Raw genomic sequence first — 24,717 nt, forward strand, 5'->3', positions numbered from 1 at the left:
CTTACTCAATATAGTAATACATTATGTTTTATCATTGCCCTTTTGTAATCCTGTGAAGTCTTATCTAGTGAAGTGTTTGGATTGCTTTGGTTTTCATTTTAAGTTCAACCTTTACTATAAATTCACTGCTATCAGATTTCTGCAATCCTCTATTTTTCTGCTTAACATTTCTTTGAGACCTCTAATAGTCCTCTTTTTATCTCCCATTTTCCCCACAAATAAGAAAAAAAAAAATCTTTCATTCTGTTATTGAATCACCTTGTATCTAGGAGTCAAGTGAGTGGACAGAAAATGCCTGTTCAGTCAGTGATAGGCAGAAGGCTCTAAGGTAGGGTCCATTTGGCCTTTTGGAAGATGGCCAGTGTGGGTGGAAGCATGGCTAGTGGGGGGTTAGTGAATGGGTTTGAGTCAGAGATGGCCAAAGCTAGAACATGTGGAAGTTTGGATTTTATCCCAAGTGCAAAAAGAAGTCATGGTGGGGGTGGGGGGCACTAAACAGAGTAGTGATTATCTGGTTTATGTTCAGAATCTCACTCTGGCTTCTGTGTAAGTGGTGGGAGCAGGAAGGAGGCAAGAATGAATGCAGGGAGACAGATTAGAAGGCTGTTGCAGAATCCGAGATGGGAAATGATGGTGGCTTTGATTAGGGTGGAGGCTCTGGAAATGGAGAGAAGTGGACATAGGGCATGTTTTGGAGGTAGAACTGACAAAAGTTGCTACTGGATTGGATCTGAGGGATAGAAGTGAAAAGGAGAAATCAGAAACTTCTGATGACTTCTAGCTTTTGGGTCTGTTCTGCTGGGTTGATGGTGCTATTATTTGCTTAAGACAAGGAAAACTAGAGTAGAGGAAAAATTGGGGGAGGATGGAATTAAGAGTTCTGTTTCCGCTGTCTGAAATTTGAGGTGCTTATTTGACTTTCTATATTTGCAATGTATACGAATGAGTTTGATGGCTCTGGAGCTTGGTGGACATAGATCAGGGATGGAGACATGATAAGCACCTAGAAGTTATCAGTATATAGATGGTATTTAAAGCTATAGATGGAAATTATCTTGGGTATTTGTCATATTCTCTGACCTATACCTTGTCCTTCCCCTACTATTGTAAAATTATGCCCACATTATGTACTATAGGTATATGTTATTAATTATAGTACTATAATAATTTGTTTTTAGTAAAGCAGTGTTGTTTTTAGTAAAATACAGTAAAATACTCTGATTTCTTTTTCCTGTCTATAGCTAAATGGTTTAAGGGTATTCAGTCACTACCATCAATATTTAACTGGAGATCTAACAGTTATGTGTTCTGTCTTCTGTGGTTTTTTTCGTAGGCAAAGTCATTAATAAAGATTTGCGACATTACCTGAGTCTTCAGTTTCAGAAAGGATCAATTGACCACAAATTGCAGCAAGTGATCAGAGATAATCTCTACTTGAGAACCATTCCATGTAAGTATGAGATTGAATAAAAGAAAGGCCAATGTATCCTTATTTAACTAATCAAACATGTAGAAGTAATTCAGTAGAGTATCTTATATCAGATTGGGAAGACTGAGTTGGGGCACTAGAATGAAACACAAATTGGATAAGGAGAAAAGTTTTCCAAGGACATGCAGGGCTTTTGTTTTTAAAGTAGAAAAACTAGAAGATTCTATATTGTAACTTTAAAAACAGTCATTAGACTTCAAGAGTTTAAGACTATCCATGTACATTCTGCTAACTAAATTTTCTTCTATAAATCAGTTCCAAATGTTTATTCAGTAAGAATAAATAATAAACTTTTTTCACTCTCAGTGCCTTGTACACTGAGAACAAACATTTTTGTATTAATTATTAGGACATTACTTATTTTAAGATCTGCCCCTTCCCCAAAGGAAAAAAGGAGGAAATGCGCTACCTTCTTTGTAGTAATCTATGTTGAATTTTTATCTAGATGTTTGTGTATCTATTCCAGTCTTGGTAGTTTTCATAGGACCTGGTTGTTGTTGTTGTTGTTGTTGTTGTTGTAAGGATGGTGTGTGTGTGAGTGTGTGTGTGTGTGTGTGTTTTAACACAAAACAAGAAACCATGTATGCTTAGATTTTAGTTAGAACAAGTCTGGGGAAGAATAAAAAGCAGTAAACAGTAAAAGGATGTAAAAGAATGTTCTGGTTTGTATTCCTTTTCAATATATTTGTAACTTCTTGTAGATAGTAGCTCTTATAATGGCTCTGGAATTCTTTCTTTCTTTTTCTTGTTATTTACTCTTACACAGTGTCCCATCTATCACCAAGCCTGCCTAATTACGGTCCTTAAATACCGATCCTTCTGCACTGCCTTAGATGCTCACCCTTTCTTGCTTGAACTTTTTTTTTTTTTTTTTAACAGATAACAGTATGTAGGGGCAAAGAGCTAGGTGAAAAATACTGATCCTTGGACAAGTTACTTGATCTTCCTGAACCTCAGGATCCCCATATATAAAATATGAATAACAAGAGACACCTCATGGAGTTCTAAGAATTAAAATGAGAACATGAGGGCAAACCATGTGTCCTGGAGTAGACCCTCAGTGTCTGCCCTCTTCCTGGTTCTAGCTGCATCCCCACCTCCCACATCCCCTCAGTCTGGTCTGTCTTTAAGTGCATGTCTGACTCTTGTCCATCTACAGTTTATCCTTCAAAGTCTCTCATTGAGTACAAGTCCAGACTCTTTAACATGGTATAAAATGTTTTGGTTTTGGGGCGCCTGGGTGGCTCAGTTGGTTAAGCGACTGCCTTCGGCTCAGGTCATGATCCCAGGGTCCTGGGATCAAGTCCCGCATCGGGCTCCCTGCTCTGCGGGGAGCCTGCTTCTCCCTCTCTCACTCCCCCTGCTTGTGTTCCCTCTCTCGCTGTGTCTCTGTCAAATAAATAAATAAAATCTTAAAAAAAAAAAAATGTTTTGGTTTTGTTTTTAAATCCAACTCCTTATGTATGATTTCCTCCTGTAAATCTACCTGGTTGGATTTCAGAATTGCAACTCCTGTCTTCTTTTCTTTGCATTTGCCTGGTATATCTTTGTCTGTCTTTTATTCTTTCATCTTTCTGAAGCTCTTTGTTTTACAAATAGTGTTGGATGTTGTAGCCAGTGTGAAACTTTCTTTATATTTATTGATGTGATCCATGTCTTTAGTCTCTGTTTTGTCATGGTTTTCTATTTTACCCATATACACATCTTTTATATAAAAAGCCTTTCACCACATAGTCCATTTTATTTGATCTCTCTTTAGAAAGGTTTGTATCTTCATTCTAATGGCTGTCTTTATACTTTCATATAATACTCTGTTCTTCCTCCCTTCCTAAATGATCTACTTATTGCTTCTTACTCCTTCCTTCTCTCCCATCATCTGCCTAGAGAAATAATATTTTTTTACCCCAAACAAAGATAATCAGCAGGCTTATTCCACTTCATATATGCTTTCCTCATTTTCACTGTTTTTTTTTATTCTTGACCTGTGTCCCTATTAACAAAACAAACAGCCATTACATATTGCACTCTCCCCTTTATTATCATTTATTCTTTATTCTGTAGGTAAATACACATCGAATGTAACTACCAATCCTTATGTTGGTGTTTCTTCAATAACTGTGGTTTTCTAAAGCTGCTTCTTCTCTACTAGATTCCCCAGGAAAGAGAGGATCATCACAGTTGGTCTATGGCCTTTATACTTTCAAGTTTGTTTGGATATATATGAAATCTTTGCCTTATATTTTCTTTCCTTGACCATCTTAATTCTATTAGTCGATTATCTGATTATCTTCTGGCATAAAGCATTGCTCTTTAAAAGTCTGAAAACAATCTAATTTTCATTCCCTTATAAATAACTTGGTATTTTGCCTGCATGGGCTGTCTCAGGGTAGCATTTTTAGTTTCATAGCTCTAGAGCTCCCTCTTCCCTTGTTAAAACAAGTTAATAAAAATATGTACTTGTACTTTCTGCTGTACTCTGCACTTTTACTTGGATCTTCTTTTAAATTTATTTGTACTGTCCTAGTTTTGCAGTTTCTCCTCAGTGTGAGGTTTTGTCCTAGAAAGGAGTTACAGTTTATTTGGTTTTCATTCATAGGGTCCAAACAGCTACAGCCTTTTCAGATCCTAACAGGACTTGTAACCAACACACTGAAGTGTCCACAACTCCTCCAAGAATGCAGTGGTATATCAGTGACAGTTAACATACCACATGGTTTTTAATTACCATTCTTTACTGAAAGATACCAAATCTTCTTGTAGAAAATTCTGATTCCGGGTCTGGAGCAAGGAAAGTACAAGATGAGCTTGGAACATCTGATTATCCCAGGAAGTATGTAAATGCCTAAAAAACTATGGGGACATATCAGAAGCACATTAAAAAAAAAAAAAAAAAAAAGCCATCTAGAAAGGGTTCCCACTGACAAGATCTGAAACAATTTGAACAACAAAATTAATAAGAGAAAGAAAGACATCTACCATTGTCAGATACTGCACTGTTGAAAGGACAAGACTATGATCCCTAATAAAAGTGGAAAGGAGACTGCACACAAAGGAGTCCTATGGTTTCATCAGCCTTCTGCCTGGAGCCACTTTCTGGACTATAGTACAAGGAGGGAAAGCCCAGGCAGAGTGCAGAGGATTCTGAGTTGAGGAGACAGAAATATGAGTTCAAGAAGTCTGAGGTGCCTGAGATTTGCAGGACAGGGTGTCAGAGAGGAGAGAGCTATGAAGAAAAGGAGCTCAAATAATACACATAGGTGCCCCCTTGACTCTGTTGGTGAATACTAAGCTGAGAATCTATAGGATGAGACTCCACATGGCCAGGCAGAGATTCTCTGGGAGCTGTAAAGTTAGCAATTTCCAGAGTTTACACAGGGCTGGGAGAATCTGAGTTCTAGCCTACCTGAGTGGAGAGACCTCAAGGGTCATGGCTTACCAGTAGCGCTAAAATAGGTGTAAGCTCCTTGGGGCCCATTTTAACAAAGCTTAATTAAACAAGCCCCAAAAGGATCAGGCAGATATGCATACAACTTAACTGTTAGCCAAAAGAAAGGAAGGAGGGGAGGATAGGAGGGAGGAAAGGGGAAAAATCAACACTGTTTAAAGGAAGACAACAAAACCTCGACACTGAATAACATAGTATTTACAATGCCCAGTGTCTAATAAAAATTATTAGGTATACAAAAGAGAATAAAATATGGCCCATAATCCAAAGAAAAGTCAGCTAATACAAAAAACAAAACAGAAATGGCATAAATGACATATAAACAGATATGACTGAAGCATGCATTTTAGAGTTATAAATATGCTCAAGGATTTAAAGAAAAATATGAATAAAATAAAGAGAAAATGGATTTTTTTTTTTTTAAGAATTAAATGGAACTTCAAAAATTCATGGATGGGCTTAATAGCAGATTGGAAACTGCGGAAGAAAAGATCAATGAACCTGAAGACATAGCAATATAAATGAATCAAACTGAAACAGGAAAAAGACTGAAGACATTAGTTTGTTTTTTTTTTTTAAGTAACCAGAGAGAGAGAGAGAGAGACATTTCTACTTCTGCCATGAAAGACTAACTGGTGGGGTGCCTGGGTAGCTCAGTCATCAAGTGTCTGCCTTCAGCTCAGGATATGATCCCAGGGTCCTGTGATTGAGCCCCACATCAGGCTCCCTGTTTAGCGGGAAGCCTGCTTCTCCCTCTCCCACTCCCTCTGCTTGTGTTCCCTCTCTCGCTGTGTCTCTCTCTGTCAAATAAATAAATAAAATCTTAAAAAAAAAAAAAAAAGACTAACTGGTACTGGAATTACCTTCTTACTGTAAACAACTAGAAATTGGGCAAGATATATGTAATAACTATTTTCAGAAATTGGGTCATAGGCAGAACAGGACTGTGATCCATTCATATTGAGCTATGCACACTGTCAAACCAAAAAGGGGGGATACAGAAAAAAAAAACAAATGAAGAAATAGGCTGAAATTTTTCCACATTTGATGAAAACTATAAATCCACAGAGCTGTGGATCTCAACAAACCCCAAGCAGAAGAAACATAAAAAAACACATCTAAATATATCATATCTAATTGCTGAAAACCAGTGATAGAGAAAACGTGAAAGACAGACAGAAAAAAGATACATTAAATACGGGGTGCCTGGGTGGCTCAGTCGTTAAGCGTCTGCCTTCAGCTCAGGTCATGATCCCAGGGTCCTGGGATCGAGCCCCACATTGGGCTCCCTGCTCGGCAGGAAGCCTGCTTCTCCCTCTCCCACTCTCCCTGCTTGTGCTCCCTCTCTCGCTGTCTCTCTCTCTGTCAAATGATTAAATAAAATCTTAAAAAAAAAAAAAAAGATACATTAAATACAAGGGAACAATGAAGGACTGTAGACTTGTCAACAGAAACCAGTACAAGGCAAAAGTCAATCAAATGTCATCTTCAACATGCTGAAAGGAAAAACTGCCAACCTAGATTTGTACATACAACAAAAATATCCTTAAGAGAAATAAAGAATTTTTCAGACCAAAAAAAAAAAAAAAAAGTGAGGGAATTTTTCACCAGCAGACTTGCACTATAAGAAATACTAAAGGAAATTCTTCAGGTGGAATGGAAATGATACCAGAGAGATAGAACTGAAAGGAAATAGACAACAACAATAGAGTTTAAGATTTCAACACCTCCTTCAGGGAAAGTAAACAAAAAATCGGTAGGGTTATAACATGAGTAACACTTTGAACCAACTTGACCTAATTGCTATGTATTAGAACATGCCTTCCAACAACAGAAGAATATTCATTCTTTTCTAGTGTACATGGAACATTTACAAATGAAGACCATATTCTGGGCCATAAAACAAGATCCAATAAATTTAAAAGAATTTAAATCCTACAGAATATATTCTGTGATCATAATGGAATTACAGGAAATCACTTAACAAAATGATCTGGAAAATCTCTGAATATTTAGAAATTAAATAGCACACTTCTAAATAATCTGTGAGTTGAAGCCACAAGGAAAATACAAAATATTACACATATCAGCATCTCAAAACATATCAAACCCAACATACCAATTTGTGGGATGTTGGTATAACAGGAAATTTATAGTGTTAAGTACTTAGCAAATAAAGATCTCAATCAGTGATCTAAACTTCTAGCAAAAGAAGAGCAAAGTAAACCCAAATTAAGTAGAAGAAAGGAAATAAAGATAAAAGCAGAAATCAATAAAGTAGAAAACAGAATAGAGAAATCAATGAAACCCAAAGTTGATTTTTTTCTGATCAGTAAAACTGGTAAACTTCTAGTCATACTGCTCAGGTAAAGAGTGAGAAAACACTGTTTAACAATATTAAGAATGAGAGAGATGGTATCATTAAAAATCCTACAGATGTTAAGTGGACAGTCAGGAATATTCTAAACAACTTGGTGACAGTAAACTGAACTCAGATGAAATGGAAAAATTCCTTGGAGGGAAAAAACTACCAATATTCACTCAAGAAGAAATAGATGAGGGATGCCTGGGTGGCTCAGTCAGTTAAGTGTCTGCCTCTAACTCGAGTCATGATCCCAGTATCCTGGGATCGAGCCCCGAGTCGAACTCCCTGCTTGGTGGGGAGTCTGCATATCCCTCTCCCCCTGACCCTGCTTGTTCTCTCTCTCACTCGCTCTTAAAGAAATAAAATCTTTAAAAAATAAAGAAGTAATAGATGAACTTAATAACAGTTCTCAATCTGTTAAAGGAATTGAATTTGTAGTTTGTAACTTTCCCATTAAGAAAGTGTCAGGCCCAGATGGTAGGAGTGACTTGTTCCGAATACTTAAAGAAGAAATAATACTAATTCTACACAGACTCTTTAAGAAAATAGAGGAGGAGGGAACTTCCCAACTCATTCTGTGATCTGATCATTATCCTGATTCTAAAACCAGACAAGGACATTAAAAGAAAATAATACTAGACCACAATTTTTCATGAACATAGACTTAAAACTCCTTAAAATATTTTAGCAAATAAATATATAGCAATGTGTAAAAGGATAATAAAGTATGACCAAGGGGTATTTGTCCCAGGAATGAACAGTTGGGATAACATTTCAAATTAATATGGTAACAGACTGGAAAAGAAAAACAAAACAAAACAGATGATCTCCTCAAATAGATGCAAAAAAAAAAAACACTTGACAAAATTCAACTCCCGTTGATGGTAGAATCGCTCAGAAAACTAGTCTGCCGGTTATTAATTTAGTGCCTCTTGGCTTCAAATTACTCTTTTTTGCCTGGGTATGATATTGCAGCGTTCCTCCTTTGCCAGCTGGTAGGTACATCGTCAGATTATCTTGGGGCTGGCAGGTAGAATACTGGAAAAAGAAAAATCATCTTTTGCTAGTTGCGGTGTGTCTTTTTCTTTTTGCTCTTGCCTGCAAAAAGACCGTAAGTTTCAGCAGTGCTCCAGCACTCAGTTTCCCACCTCATAGGCAGCTTCCTGAATTCCACCAGTGCACCTGCTGACTTCCTTGCAGCTTCATAATGAGTTTGATGGGCACCCCACATGGCTCCCCAGATTTCAACAATATTCCCTGCAAGTGGTTTTTTACTGGGTTTCTGCCAAGTCCAGCCAGTGTCCCAGATGGTTTTCTAGGCAGTTTGAAACAGCCCCCACTGCAGGCAGCTTGCTGGTGAATTTCATCAGTACCCCAGCAGACTGTTCCTTGTCTGCCAGCCTTGACCTACCAACTATGAACCAGATCCATCCCCAGGCTATGACCACACCTTCTCCAAAGAAGTCTGAATCCCAGAGTGTAGGAGCATCCCTCCCTTCCAAGTTTGTTCCTTATTTGAGTATTCTTCCTCAGCTCTAGGGTAGTATTCTTTAAAGTTCTCTTTTATATCCTCTTAGTTAATTCCTTGTAAATAGTTAATCATTTTTGTATTAAGCTCTCCTTGTTCAACTTACCATGTTTCTCTCTCCTGTTTGGATCCTGGTCGATACAGAATTGGTACTTGTAGTAGTCCCAGGAGACAGACCCTCCAAGAAGGAATTTTAGATTTGGTTGTGTTCTTGGGCTTAAGCACAGTGCCACGTTCCTTCCGATGGAAAGTAGGATGCTTGTAATTCAGGACAAGAAGTGGCATCACGTTTATTATTATTATTATTATGTTATGTTAATCACCATACATTACATCATTAGTTTTTGATGTAGTGTTCCATGATTCATTGTTTGCGTATAACACCCAGTGCTCCATGCAGAACGTGCCCTCTTTAATACCCATCACCAGGCTAACCCATCCTCCCACCCCCCTCCCCTCTAGAGCTCTCAGTTTGTTTTTCAGAGTCCATCGTCCCTCATGGTTCATCTCCCCCTTCGATTTCCCCCCCTTCATTCTTCCCCTCCTGCTATCTTCTTCTTTTTTTTTTTTTTAAACATATAATATATTATTTGTTTCAGAGGTACAGATCTGTGATTCAACAGTCATGTACAATTCACAGCGCTCACCATAGCACATACCCTCCCCAATGTCTATCACCCATCCACCCCATCCCTCCCACCCCCCACCACTCCAGCAACCCTCAGTTTGTTTCCTGAGATTAAGAATTCCTCATATCAGTGAGGTCATATGATACATGTCTTTCTCTGATTGACTTATTTCGCTCAGCATAACACCCTCCAGTTCCATCCACATCATTGCAAATGGCAAGTTTTCATTCCTTTTGATGGCTGCATAATATTCCATTGTATATATGTATACCACATCTTCTTTATCCATTCATCTGTCGATGGACATCTTGGCTCTTTCCACAGTTTGGCTATTGTGGACATTGCTGCTATAAACATTGGGGTGCACGTACCCCTTCAGGTCCCTACATTTGTATCTTTGGGGTAAATACCCAGTAGTGCAATTGCTGGATCATATGGTAGCTCTATTTTCAACTTTTTGAGGAACCTCCATACTGTTTTCCAGAGTGGCTGCACCAGCTTGCATTCCCACCAACAGTGTAGGAGGGTTCCCCATTCTCCACATCCCCACCAACATCTGTCGTTCCCTGACTTGTTAATTTTAGCCATTCTGACTGGTGTGAGGTGATATCTCATTGAGGTTTTGATTTGGATTTCCCTGATACCGAGCGATGCTGAGCACTTTTTCATGTGTCTGTTGGTCATTTGGATGTCTTCTTTGGAGAAATGTCTGTTCATGTCTTCTGCCCATTTCTTGATTGGATCATTTGTTCTTTGGGTGTTGAGTTTGATAAGTTCTTTATAGATTTTGGATACTAGCCATTTATCTGATATGTCATTTGCAAATATCTTCCCCCATTCTGTTGGTTGTCTTTTGGTTTTGTTGACTGTTTCTTTTGCTGTGCAAAAGCTTTTTATCTTGATGAGGTCCCAATCGTTCATTTTTGCCCTTGCTTCCCTTGCCTTTGGCAATGTTTCTAGGAAGAAGTTGCTGCAGCTGAGGTCAAAGAGTTGCTGCCTGTGTTCTCCTTTAGGATTTTGATGGACTCCTGTCTCACATTTAGGTCTTTCAACCATTTTGAGTCTATTTTTGTGTGTGGTGTAAGGAAATGGTCCAGTTTCATTCTTCTGCATGTGGCTGTCCAATTTTCCCAACACCATTTGTTGAAGAGACTGTCTTTTTTCCATTGGACATTCTTTCCTGCTTTGTCGAAGATTAGTTGACCATAGAGTTGAGGGTCCATTTCTGGGCTCTCTATTCTGTTCCATTGATCTATGTGTCTGGTTTTGTGCCAGCACCATACTGTCTTGATGATGACAGCTTTGTAATAGAGCTGGAAGTCCAGAATTGTGATGCCACCAGCTTTGCTTTTCTTTTTCAGCATTCCTCTGGCTATGTGGGGTCTTTTCTGGTTCCATACAAATTTTAGGATTATTTGTTCCATTTCTTTGAAAAAAGTGGATGGTATTTTGATGGGGATTGCATTGAATGTGTAGATTGCTCTAGGTAGCATTGACATCTTCACAATATTTGTTCTTCCAATCCATGAGCATGGAACGTTTTTCCATTTCTTTGTGTCTTCCTCAATTTCTTTCATGAGTATTTTACAGTTTTCTGAGAACAGATTCTTTGCCTCTTTGGTTAGATTTATTCCTAGGTATCTTATGGTTTTGGGTGCAGTTGTAAATGGAATCGACTCCTTAATTTCTCTTTCTTCTGTCTTGTTGGTGTATAGGAATGCTACTGATTTCTGTGTATTGATTTTATATCCTGCCACTTTACTGAATTCCTGTATGAGTTCTAGCAGTTTTGGGGTGGAGTCTTTTGGGTTTTCCACGTACAGCATCATATCATCTGCAAAGAGTGAGAGTTTGACTTCTTCTTTGCCAATTTGGATGCCTTTTATTTCTTTTTGTTGTCTGATTGCTGTGGCTAGGACTTCTAATACTATGTTGAATAGCAGTGGTGATAGTGGACATCCCTGCCGCGTTCCTGACCTTAGGGGGAAAGCTCTCAGTTATTCCCCATTGAGAATGATACTCGTTGTGGGTTTTTCATAGGTGATTTTTATGATATTGAGGTATGTACCCTCTATCCCTATACTCTGAAGAGTTTTGATCAAGAAAGGATGCTGTACTTTGTCAAATGCTTTTTCTGCATCTGTTGAGAGGATTGTATGGTTCTTGTTCTTTCTTTTATTAATGTATTGTATCACATTGATTGATTTGCGGATGTTGAACCAACCTTGCAGCCTAGGGATAAATCCCACTTGGTCGTGGTGAATAATCCTTTTAATGTACTGTTGGATCCTATTGGCTAGTATTTTGGTGAGAATTTTTGCATCCATATTCATCAAGGATATTGGTCTGTAATTCTCCTTTTTGATGGGGTCTTTGTCTGGTTTTGGGATCAAGGTAATGGTGGCCTCATAAAATGAGTTTGGAAGTTTTCCTTCCATTTCTAGTTTTTGGGACAGTTTCAGAAGAATAGGTATTAATTCTTTTTTAAACGTTTGATAGAATTCCCCTGGGAAGCCATCTGGCCCTGGGCTTTTGTTTGTTGGGAGATTTTTGATGACTGCTTCAATTTCCTTAGTGGTTATAGGTCTGTTCAGGTTTTCTATTTCTTCCTGGTTCAGTTTTGGTAGTTTATACATCTCTAGGAATGCATCCATTTCTTCCAGATTATCTAATTTGCTGGCATAGAGTTGCTCATAATATGTTTTTATAATTGTTTGTATTTCTTTGGTGTTGGTTGTGATCTCTCCTCTTTCATTCATGATTTTGTTGATTTGGGTCATTTCTTTTTTCTTTTTGATAAGTCTGGCCAGGGTTTATCAATCTTGTTAATTCTTTCAAAGAACCAGCTCCTAGTTTCATTGATCTGTTCTACTGTTCTTTTGATTTCTATTTCATTGATCTCTGCTCTGATCTTTGTTATTTCTCTTCCCCTGCTGGGTTTAGGCTTTATTTGCTGTTCTTTCTCCAGCTCCTTTAGGTGTAGGGTTAGGTTGTGTACTTGAGACCTTGTTTCTTGAGAAAGGCTTGTATTGCTATATACTTTCCTCTTAGGACTTCCTTTGCTGCATCCCAAAGATTTTGAACAGTTGTGTTTTCATTTCCATTTGTTTCCATGAATTTTTAAAATTCTTCTCTAATTTCCTAGTTGACCCATTCGTTCTTTAGTAGGATGCTCTTTAGCCTCCATGTATTTGAGTTCTTTCCGACTTTCCTCTGTGATTAAGCTCTAGTTTCAAAGCATTGTGGTCTGAAAATATGCAGGGAATGATCCCAATCTTTTGGTACTTGTTAGGACCTGATTTTTGACCTAGGATGTGATCTATTCTGGAGAATGTTCCATGGGCATTAGAGAAAAATGTGTATTCTTTTGCTTTGGGATGAAATGTTCTGGATATATCTGTGAAGTCCATTTGGTCCAGTGTGTCATTTAAAGTCTTTATTTCCTTGTTGATCTTTTGCTTAGATGATCTGTCCATTTCAGTGAGGGGGTGTTAAAGTCCCCCACTATTATTGTATTGTTGTCGATGTGTTTCTTTGCTTTTGTTGTTAATTGCCTTATATAATTGGCTGCTCCCATGTTAGGGGCATAGATATTTACCATTGTTAGACCTTCTTGTTGGATAGACCCTTTAAGTATGATATAGTGTCCTTCCTCATCTCTTATTACAGTCTTTGGTTTAAAAACTAATTTGTCTGATACAAGGATTGCCACCCCAGCTTTCTTTTGGTGTCCATTAGCATGGTGAATGGTTTTCCACCCCTTCACTTTCAATCTGGGGGTGTCTTTGGGTCTAAAATGAGTCTCTTGCAGATAGCATATCAATGGGTCTTGTTTTTTTATCCAATCTGATACCCTGTGTTTTTTGATTGGGGCATTTAGCCCATTTACATTCAGGGTAACTATTGAAAGATAGGAATTTAGTGCCATTGTATTGCCTGTAGGGTGACTGTTACTGTATATTGTCTGTGTTCCTTTCTGGTCTATGTTGCTTTTAGGCTCTCTCTTTGCTTAGAGGACCCCTTTCAAGATTTCTTGTAGGGCTGGTTTCGTGTTTGCAAATTCCTTTAGTTTTTGTTTTTCCTGGAAGCTTTTTATCTCTCCTTCTATTTTCAGTGACAGTCTAGCTGGATATAGTATTCTTGGCTGCATATTTTTCTCATTTAGTGCTCTGAATAGATTATGCCAGTCCTTTCTGGCCTGCCAGGTCTCTGTGGATAGGTCTGTTGCCAGTCTAATGTTTCTACCATTGTAGGTTACATATCTCTTCTCCCAAGCTGCTTTCAGGATTTTTTCTTTGTCTCTGAGACTCGTAAATTTTACTATTAGATGTCAGGGTGTTGACCTATTTTTATTGATTTTGAGAGGGGTTCTCTGTGCCTCCTGGATTTTGATGCCTGTTTCCTTCCCCAAATTAGGGAAGTTCTCTGCTATAATTTGCTCCAAAATACCTTCTGCCCCTCTCTCTCTTTTTTCTTCTTCTGGGATCCCAATTAGTCTAATGTTGTTTCGTCTTACAGTATCACTTATATCTCAAATTCTGTCCTCGTGATCCAGTAGTTGTTTATCTCTCTTTTCTCAGCTTCTTTATTTTCCATCATTTGGTCTTCTATATCACTAATTCTCTCTTCTGCCTCATTTATCCTAGCAGTTAGAGCCTCCATTTTTTATTGCACCTCATTAATAGCCTTTTTGATTTCGACTTGGTTAGATTTTAGTTTTTTTATTTCTCCAGAAAGGGTTTCTCTAATAACTTCCATATTTTTTTCAAGCCCAGGTAGTATTTTTAAAATCCTCATTCTGAACTCTAGTTCCGACATGTTACTAATGTCCGAATTGATTAGGTCCCGGGCAGTTGGTACTGCCTCTTGTTCTTTTTGTTGAGGTGATTTTTTCCATCTTGTCATTTTGTCCAGAGGAGAATAGATGAATGAGAGAACAAAATGCTAACAGGGTAACAGTGTCCCCAGAAAATATACACTAATCAGAAAAGACCTGAAACCAGGGGAAAAGAAAGGGAAAGAAAGGAAAAAGAAAAAGATAAGATAAAAACAAACAAAAACAAAACAAGACCAAAAAAACCAGAATATGATCAAATATGATCAGGCTGGTGCATAGATCAGTGCCACACACTAGATTTTGGGCATATTTTGGTCTGTTAGAAGAACGTGCTTCCCAAAAATTTAAAGAAAGTAAAACTTATATACGTATAAAAATAAGGGTTAATACGATGAAGGGATGGAATATGACTGTAAAGATGAAAATTATAAAAGATTTTATAAAAGGAATTGATAAGATAAGAAGTTGGTTGAAAAAAGAAAGAAGAGGATTTAAAAAAAAAAAAAGGAAGAGAATGTGATTAGGCAGGAGACTAGAACAAGCCATACACTAGAGATTTAGGGTATATTTTGATCTGTTAGAAGAAACTGTATCCCAAAATTTTAAAGAGAGAACAACTTACATATATATACCAAAAATAATGGTAACTACTATGAAGGGATAGAATATGACTCTAAAAATGAAAAATAAAAAATACTTTTTAAAAAAAGGATTGATAAGATGTTTGAAAAAGGGAAAAAGAAAAATTTAAAAAAAAGTTAAAAAAATTAACTTTGAAAGACTAAAGAATCATGGTAAAAAAGCCATGGATTCTATGTGCAGTATTCCCCTAGCTCTGGAGTTCTGCCATTCTCATTGATCGGTAAACTTGGTCTTGGCTGGCTGTTGTTGCTGATCTTCTTGGGGAGGGGCCTGTTGCCATGGTTCCCAAATGTCTTTGCCAGAGGCGGAATTGCCCCGCCCTTGCCGGTCTGGGCTAAGTAATTTGCTTGGGTTTGCTCTCGGGAGCTTTTGTTCCCTGCAAGCTTTCCATCCAGCTTTGGAGGAGGTGAGTGAAAATGGCGGCCTCCCAATCTCCTCCCCGGAGGAGCCGAGAACTCAGGGCCCCGCTCCTCAGTGCGCCCCCAGAGAAAAGCAGTCAATCCCTCCCGTCTCCCCGGTCTCCTGCCACACTCCGTGCTCACCCGGCCTGTGACCAAGCGTTTCTTTCTCTGGCGCACGACCCTGTGTGGAGTCTCCAAACCCAGCAGATCTCTGCGGTGCACTCCCGCGCTGCTCCTCCTGGGGGAGGAAGGGGAGTCTCCCCGGATCTGCCGCTTGTTGGGTCCCTGCTGGAGGAGCAGTGGCCCGACTGTGCCACAGATCACAGTTTATGGCAACCCCTAGCTGAGAGCCTGCGCCTGGGCTCCATCTCTGCAGCTGGCTTCCCTGCTCTGATCCCTGGGAGCTCTGCAGCACTCAGGCACCCCCGGTCTTTCTGTGACCCCGAGGGTCCTGAGACCACACTGTCCCAGCAAGGGTTCCACCCCTCGCTTAGTCACTGGAGCAACGTCCCTCAGCGGAGCCGACTTCTAATTTTAGTATATGTGCTGCTGAAGTGAGCACAGTGGAGCTGACTTCTAAAAGTTCTGATTTTGTGCTCCCCGGCTCTGTCACTTGCCGGAAGCGGCCAACGGAGGGCCCCTCCCCCGCTGTCTATCCTCCTGAATATCACGTCAGATTCACTTCTCCACACGTCCTACCTTCCAGAAAGTGGTCACTTTTCTGTTCAGAGAGTTGTTGCTATTCTTTTCTTCGATCTCCTGTTGAGTTCGTAGGTGTTCAGAATGGTTTGATCCCTATCCAGCTGAATTCCTGAGACCAGACGAAATCCAGGTCTCCTACTCCTCCGCCATCTTGCTCCCCATCTGGCATCACAATTTAATCACAGTATAAATTGTGGTTGATTGAGGTGAAGTACTAGCTGAATCAGGTTAACCTTGGGAATCCATATGACTGCTGCCCTTGACTTTTATGGCAGGAATGATGGCTACAAACACCATGGCATGGAATGGATTCTCCTGGGTGTACCAAGCACTTGAAAAATCACCTGGTTTATTATTATTGTAAATCAACAAAACAAGGCTATAATAACACTTTTCAACACTTGTCTCTTCTTGATACATTTGCTAATAGAAAACATTAAAGAAGGAAACATTTATACAAAACAAATGCCAAATAAAAATCAGTTAAAAGTTTGAAAGATAAATCTACACATTATATCCTATTTGAAATTTTCACTTCTAAAATTAAATTGTACAAAAAGTATCACTTGTATTATTTGATAGTTTTGACTTTGGTAACAAGTATTCCAGACAGTAAAAAAAAAAAAAAAATTCGTATTGCGTCGATGCCCCTCAAATTGTTAAGTGTGTGTCCAAAAGCATCTTCAGATTGGGCATTAGGTTGTTTTCTTGAATAAGCTTGTTTTCTTTTTTAATGATGAAAATATGTTGTCTCCTTGCCCTGATTTTGGTTTTGCCATTGAAATCTATATTGCTTTTACTTCAGATTTTACACCAGTTTCTGAGTTCAGGTTGGAGTGTTCCACAACAACATTCACTTCTCTCTGCATTTCTTCTATTAAAGGGATTTACAAAGCACTGAAACTCATAGCAACATACTCAAGCAGTGGAAAATGCCAAGGGACATTGTTGGGTAGTATTCAAATAACATTCAGATCCCCCTTCAAGGTTAACATCATTACATAGAATCACACATCAGAACTGCTGATTTAAGGACTTATTTAGCCTTCAAAACCTGTGATTTTTGGAGAACACCACTCATAAGATTTATATAAAGTATAAATGCATCTAACTGCGCTAATATTGTATTTGCAAGAAAGACTCACTGTTAGCAGACAGGGCCTTGACCTCACACTTGTAGCTCAGGAACAGCTGCAAGTAAGACTGACAAGTGGATTGTGAATGCTGCTCTCCCATGTGCTTCTGTCCTAGTGCCTAGAAATGTCAACTTGACCATTCGGTTTCATTTGTCAGTATTTTCTGCTCTTGCTTTCAGTTGATATTTTTAGATTCCTTCAAATCAGTAACATCTCTGTGTCAGATGATTAAGCTTCAATTCTCACAGGAGAATTATAATACTTTGTTTCCTCATTTTCCCTATCAACTGATTTTTCTGGGGATTTAGAAAAAGTAAATTGGCCAAGAGACTTCAAGGAGGGATCCCTACGTGGAAACACTAATGTCTATCAACTGCAGCTCTCATCTAGGAGTTGGTGAGAATGCAAAGTATATTTACTTTGGGACATTTTCTTTTAAACATAACACTTACCATATGGCCTAGCATTTCCACTCCTAGGTATTAACTCAACATAAATTTAAATATATGTCTGCCCAAGGACTTGTAAGTTTATAGCTGCTTTATTTATAATGCCCCAAATCTGGAACCGGCCCAAATGCCCTTCAATGGTGAATGCCTAATCAAATTTTGGTATATCTGTGCAATAGAATACCACTTGGCAATAAAAGGTTATTGAACCACAACATGGATCGATCTCAAGAGCATCATGCCAAATGAAAGAGGCCAGGTACAAACCACTACTGGAATCAGTGTATGATTCTATGTATATGAGATTCTGTTAATCACAGAACTACAGTGACAGCAGATCAGCAGCTTCCACAGGGTCCTGAGAAAACCTTTAGGAGTGATGAGTTCCAAGACTCACAGAATTGTGAGTTTAGTGAATTTGATTGTGGGTCAGTTATATTCAAATAAAGTGACCAAGTAGATTCCCACAGTTGTTTTCTTTTATATCATTAATAATTAGAAAATGAAAATTTACAAAAAGATATTTATAATAGCATATAGGCATTTGAAATACCTAGAAATTAATCTCTAAAGAAGTGTAAAGACTTCTGTAAGTTAAAATTAAGGGGCCATAAAGAAGATCTGAATATACTGACCGATTTCTTGTTCCTGGATTAAAGATTCAATATGGTGAAGACAGGAGTTCTCCTTAAATTGATTAATAGATTCATTCTAATCCCATAAAAATTCCAGCATTCTTAGCCTATTTCTCTGATTCCAGGTTTTATATGGAAGGGCTGTAAATAGAGAAAACAAAATAGGTGGACTTTTTCTATTCTATACCAAGATTTATCATAGAAATGTATTAATTATAGCACCATGATAATAGTGCAGGACTGGTCAGTGGGTAAATAGGATGTAATAGCCCAATAACACATCCAGTTTTATCTAAGCATTTCTATATGAGATTTCTATGAAAGAAGTGACTTTGCCTGATCAGAGGGGAAAATAATTGACTTTTCAATAAGTGTGTTGAACAGCCATCTGGAAAAAAATTAGTTGGACTACTACCTCCCATCAGGCCGAATAAGATCTGTTTTAGTGCATTAAAGTACTAGGTGTGAAAGGCAAAGTTGTAATGCTTTTACAAAGAATATAGAATGTCTCCATGGCCTTAGGAAGGATTTCTTCAACAAGACACAGAAGCATTAGCTGTAAAGGAAAGGATTGATAAATTTGACTACAATAAAATGAAAAACTACTATCATTAAAAGACCATTAAAAAAGATGAAAAAAATCAGAGTGGGAGAAGATACTGTCTATTCTGCTACAATGTTTGTTTCTGTAACACAAGTAAGTTCATATATGATTGGTAAGTAGGTGGGATAATGATGTCAATTTAATGGAGGTAATATTGGTTCTTACTCCATTTTCCCCAGCAAGCTAATGTTTTGTGTCATCAAGTAGCAGCAAGTAAACAGAATATACAAACATAGTTGAATGTTGCATGCACTGTACATAATGCCCATTCACCTCGATTTGGCCTCTTTTCTCAATTTGGACATGTACTTTATCTTAAAAATCATTTATTTATTGCACCTTTTGCCTTATCTTCATTATTCAGTAGCTCCAACCCTCCTTATACCCCTGTCAAGCTATCTGTTCTTTTTTTAAAATTGTTATTTAAAGACAAAGTATTTTATTTACACTGGTATTTTTATCAGGAATTTAAAATATCTTTTAAGCTGTCTTAGTGTTTTTAATTAGGGTTGTTACTGATTTTGCTAGGCTCTGGTTACAAAGTTGCAATAGGTTTTGAGAAATCAACCCTGACCCTGTTTTCTCGGTAATCTCCACTATTTGGGGAACATGATTTTGCAGAAAGTACTGTTTCTAGAAAGCATTTTTTAAAAAAGATTTATTTATTCGTTTTAGAGAGAAAGCATGAGTGGGAGGGGCAGAGTTGGAAAGGGAGAGAGAATTTTTTTTTTTTTTAAAGATTTTATTTATTTATTTGAGAGAGAGAGAATGAGAGACAGCATGAGAGGGAAGAGGGTCAGAGGGAGAAGCAGACTCCCTGCCGAGCAGGGAGCCCGATGCGGGACTCGATCCCGGGACTCCAGGATCATGACCCGAGCCGAAGGCAGTCGCCCAACCAACTGAGCCACCCAGGCGCCCCAGGGAGAGAGAATCTTAAGCAGACTACTCTGAGCACAGAGCCTGCCGTGGGGCTGGAGACCATGACCCAAGTCAAAACCAGTAATCGGATGCCCAACCGACTGTGCCACCCAGGCTCCCCCTTATTTCACATTTTTGCAGAAACCCCCTTTGCAACACGTATATCTGACAAAGGACTGCAGTGCTTTATCAATAGTAAGACACAGTTATTTCACATGTTAGCCTCTCTACAATTGTATTGTATCTTACAGTAGATGTAATCTTTTGATTTTAATTGCCAGTTTTCTTTTTTAGTGATAAAATAGTGGTGCATTTTGGAAGCTGTTGATTACTTAGATTTGATGAAGTACTGTAGTAAAGAACTATAAGTCAAGTTTTAGAAGATAGGCAAACCAACAGAGAAGTGGCAAAAGCCTTGAACAGTCACTTCACAACAGAAGAAATCTCTATGGCTAGTAAATATTTGAAAAAGAATGTGTGATCTCATAAATCAGTTGCACATTAAATACACAGTGAGATGCCTTCACATGTTGGCAGAAGTTTAAAAACCTGACTCCAAGTGTTAATGTGGACATAAAAGGATGCATATGGCATGATTCTGTTCATATGAAATTACAAAAGAGGCAAAACTAAGCTTTGTTGCTTAGGAATGCATTATGTAGTTGGTAAAAAAAAAAATTTAAAGAAGAAAGGAAATCATCATCACAAATGTCAAGATGGTGGGTACTTTTGGGGGTGGGGGGAAGGAGAGATTTATGATTGGAGGCGTACAAGGGGGCTTTTGGTCTCCTGGTGATACTGTTTCTTCACTTGGGTGGGTTTGCTTTATTATTACTTGTCAAACTTTACATATATGTCTTATGTACCTGTCTGTATATTTCAGAATAAAACAAGAGGGGAATGATCAGTTATATCAAATCTTGATAGGTCAGGTAATATGAGGACTGAGACTTGAGCATTGGGTTAAGCAAAGTCGAGACTCCTGATGAACACAGCAGATTGTCTCAGTGGAGTGGTTGGGGCAGTGATGTAATTGGAATGGGCTCAAGAGACAGAAGAGAGGAGTTGGGAGACTGTGAGTAAACAGAACTTGGAGGAATTTTTATGTAAAAAGAAATATAGTAGGGACTAGAGGTGATATAGAAAGCTTTACATTAAATATATAGAGTATCAGGAGAATACCAATATAAGTTTTCTGGAATGCTGAAGGCAATAGGGTAGGGTAGATGAAAGGAGAGAACTTTTATGTGTATTGAGATTACACGTTTTTGGAGAGAGGATGTGAAAATTTGTAATACCTATATTTGTAGAGAAGTAACATTAAATCTTCTTTTTAAGTCTTGGAAATATATATATGTGTCACACATGGCATTTCATATCTACTCATGGAAAGCATCATGAACATCACCTTGCTTAACACCACTTTGCAGAAAGAGAATGAAGCACAGAGGGATTAAGTGCTTGCTTAAAATCGTATCATTACTAACAATTCCAGACTAAAACATGGAGTAGCTCCTGCCCCTTGCATCAGTGCTCTTTCTATAGTAATATCTATAATATGGTTTGCTCTTAAATCGGGTTTTTCAGGTTTTATATAATCAGTATATATATATTTTAAAGATTTTATTTATTTATTTGAGAGAGAGAGAACACATGAGAGAGGATAGGGTCAGAGGACGAAGCACACTCCCTGCTGAGCAGGGAGCCCGATGTGGGACTCGATCCAGGGACTCCAGGATCATGACCTGAGCCGAAGGCAGTCGCTTAACCAACTGAGCCACCCAGGTGCCCTATAATCAGTATATTTTATAGTAGAGTTTATTTGGATAATATTTCAATTAGCCTTTGCTGCATAACAAATCACCCTAGAACTTAATGGCTTAAAATAACCATCATGTATTATTTCTCATGATTCCATGAGTTAGATGAGCTCAACCGGGACCACTTATGTGGCTGCAGTCGTTGGCACCTCCACTGGGGTTGGAGGGGCTAAGATGGCCTCTCTCACATGTCTGGAACCTTGGTGCTGTTTGTTGGCTGGGGCTCTCTCATCGTAGTGTAACCTGGACTTCCATACTTGGTGGTGGAACCATTCCAAGAAAGCAAAGATGGAAGTCTAGACTCCTGAACTTGTACAACATCACATCCTCCACATTAAACTTTTCAAAGCAAATCGTAAATCCAGTCCAGATTTCAGAGGTGAAGCAGTAGGCCACCCCATCTCTTAATGAGAGGAGGTACAAAATATGTGGCCACGTTTTTCTATCACAGATAATTATAAATGTTAAATTTAATCATTAAATTTATTTTCCAATGTTAATTTTTAGTTAATATGGAGCTAAAAGCTGTTGATTTGGGGAATCTAACAATGTAGTTTAGCCAATGCATGAGAAAACAAAAATTTGACAATGACAAAAATATTTTAACAAAAAAAGTTATGTTTTCCAGCTTTTTTATCCTCTGTGATATAAAACAGATAAAGAAATGCTCATTTTAAAAATAAAAAGTTCAGTAAGAACAAGGGAGAAACTTATTGAATATACTTTGTTGCTTATAGTATTGGCTAAATCATTTTCTGAGATTGTTGCCATTAATGTTTTATTATCACCTTTGTGAATTTTTTTCAGGTTACAGAATATAATAGAATGTAATACAACTAAAAAGTAAGAGCAATTAATAATCTTCCATTAATTATAATAATAGCATATTTCCAGGTACTGTACTAATTATATTTGTGTGAAATTTCACATAATTTACGTGACCACTGTCTATATCGAGTACCTACTATGATTCTTTCACTGTGTTAAGACTTGGGACTATTAGTTTGAACCATGTAGACATCATTCCTTCATGTTCCATCCCAGGTGGGAGTCAGGGAAGGTCCTCTAAAGAAACTTCTTAAGCCAGGATGTAAAGGATGAGTAGATGTCAGCTGAGGTAAGAGTGGGAAAGGGAAGAGGAAGTCTTCCAGGGAAAGGGATGACTTGGAGAAAGGCCTTGTGGAGGTAAGCAAGTGTAAGGAACATTAAAAGAACAAAAAAAAAAAAAAAAAAAACTATTATGGTTAAAGCCTAGAATGTTAAAGGGGTGAGGCAAAAAAGAACCTGAAGAGGATTGTTATTGCTAAAGATCATGGGAAACCTTTGATAGATTTAGAGGTTTTTTGCTCAGATGATTGTTTTAGAGATGTCACTGGCTGCAGTCTAGATAAGGGCCATAGCCAGGGAGAAGTAAGGGTTGACCCTATGAGACCAACAAAACAGACCATAGATAGTGATATGAATTAGATGAGTGTGAAAATGAAGAAAAGTGTATAAACCCTAGAGGTATTGAGGAGATGGAATCAACCAGATTTCCTAACCAGATGTGGAATAGAGGGAGGAACCCAAGATGGCGGACTCTCTGCCCTCTGGCTTGGAGCGCCATTAATGACTAGGGAGCATAAGTGGAAGAAAAGATCTGGAAAGGGATTCTTGTGCAGGATTTGCTGCAATATCCCAACTCTGTTTTGAGGCTAAATACTTGGGTCTCTTTTTTTGTATTCTCTACTATTTGAAATAATTTTTCTAGTATCAGTTCACAGAAACGTTGAATCATATTCAGTAAAATTCAGTCAAATGTAGCAATGCTGCCATACCTGAATTTATACTTTGATCTAAAAGATTTTACTTTAGGGCACCTGGGTGGCTCAGTTGGTTAAGCGACTGCCTTCAGCTCAGGTCATGATCCTGGAGTCCCGGGATCGAGTCCCACATTGGGCTCCCTGCTTAGCAGGGAGTCTGCTTCTCCCTCTGACCCTCCTCCCTCTCATGCTCTCTGTCTCTCATTCTCTCTCTCGCAAATAAATAAGTAAAGAAGAAAAATACATAAGGTAGCTTGATAAAAATGAAATCTGTATACACTGAAACTAATATTGTGTGTCAGCTATACTTCAATTAAAAAAAAAAGAATAACCATGTCCCCCAAAATATGAAGTCTTATCATTGGTAGATTTATCTTTCCTTCAGATGTTAATTTGACACTAGAACTCTTTTTAGTCTTTGTGGTTTGTATTTCGTAGCTATCTGTAGATTATATTAAAGTATATTTAGTCATCCTACATTATTGTCCTATTTCACCTAAAAAATGTTGCCTAAGATTTTCTGGTTGTCTTTCTAGAAGGTACATATATTCAGTAGTGTGTTTCTCCCATGTGTTCTCTATAGACTGTATTTTCTATTATTCTCAATATTTTGTAAGTTTAAAAGCAACCTATTTTTTTTCTTGTTTTTTTTTTCCTTAGGCACTACAAGGGCCCCCAGGGATGGGGAAGTACCAGGGGTGGACTATAATTTCATTTCTGTTGAACAGTTCAAAGCACTGGAAGAGAGTGGAGCATTATTAGAAAGTGGAACGTATGATGGTATGTCCCCAAATATTGACAACAGCAGCAACCCAGAGAACTATCTGAATGGTTGGAATTACTTCAAAGGGAAATTGATCAGTAAAATATTTTTTTTTAAATTGTCTTCTGTTGGTCTTTGGGAAAGTTTTCTTTTGGTTAGCCTGTTTGTAATTTACTACCTAAAATGGGATTAAGTAATTAAGCAGAAGCGTTCCATCATATTATAAAGCTGATTGTGAAGAATATATTGAAATCCTTCAAAACAGGCAGTTTGCATATTTTGTAGTAATTCTTCTGTGATTTCCTTTTTGCCTGCTCAGTTTGCCCCAGCTGTGCTTTCTGGGCTTAGCTCCCACAACTCATTCATTCATTCGTTCATTCAACAACCCATTTATTAAGTACCTACAACATGCTAGAGATACTGTGGTGAACAATACTGAAATGGTACTGCCTTAATAAATCCTATATCCGAGTAGGAAAAGCAGTCAGACAACAAGCAAAATCACTATAAAAGGAGACGTTATGAAGAAAACAAAAATAAGAGCTTTAAAGA

At 38.1% G+C, this 24,717-nt stretch overlaps 1 protein-coding gene across 2 annotated transcripts in view; it reads left to right on the forward strand.

Moving 5' to 3' along the window:
* The window catches only part of MAGI3 (membrane associated guanylate kinase, WW and PDZ domain containing 3), a 242,179-nt gene that overhangs the window by 146,477 nt on the left and 70,985 nt on the right, over positions 1-24,717 (forward strand). For both annotated transcript variants that reach the window (XM_044914587.1, XM_021690023.1), the window contains exons 2-3: positions 1,334-1,450; positions 24,063-24,182. In XM_044914587.1, coding sequence (XP_044770522.1) covers positions 1,334-1,450; positions 24,063-24,182 — 237 coding nt within the window. The remainder of the gene's footprint in view (positions 1-1,333; positions 1,451-24,062; positions 24,183-24,717) is intronic.

Source organism: Neomonachus schauinslandi, chromosome 4, assembly GCF_002201575.2.
Source record: "Neomonachus schauinslandi chromosome 4, ASM220157v2, whole genome shotgun sequence".
NCBI classification, from domain to species: Eukaryota; Metazoa; Chordata; class Mammalia; order Carnivora; family Phocidae; genus Neomonachus; species Neomonachus schauinslandi.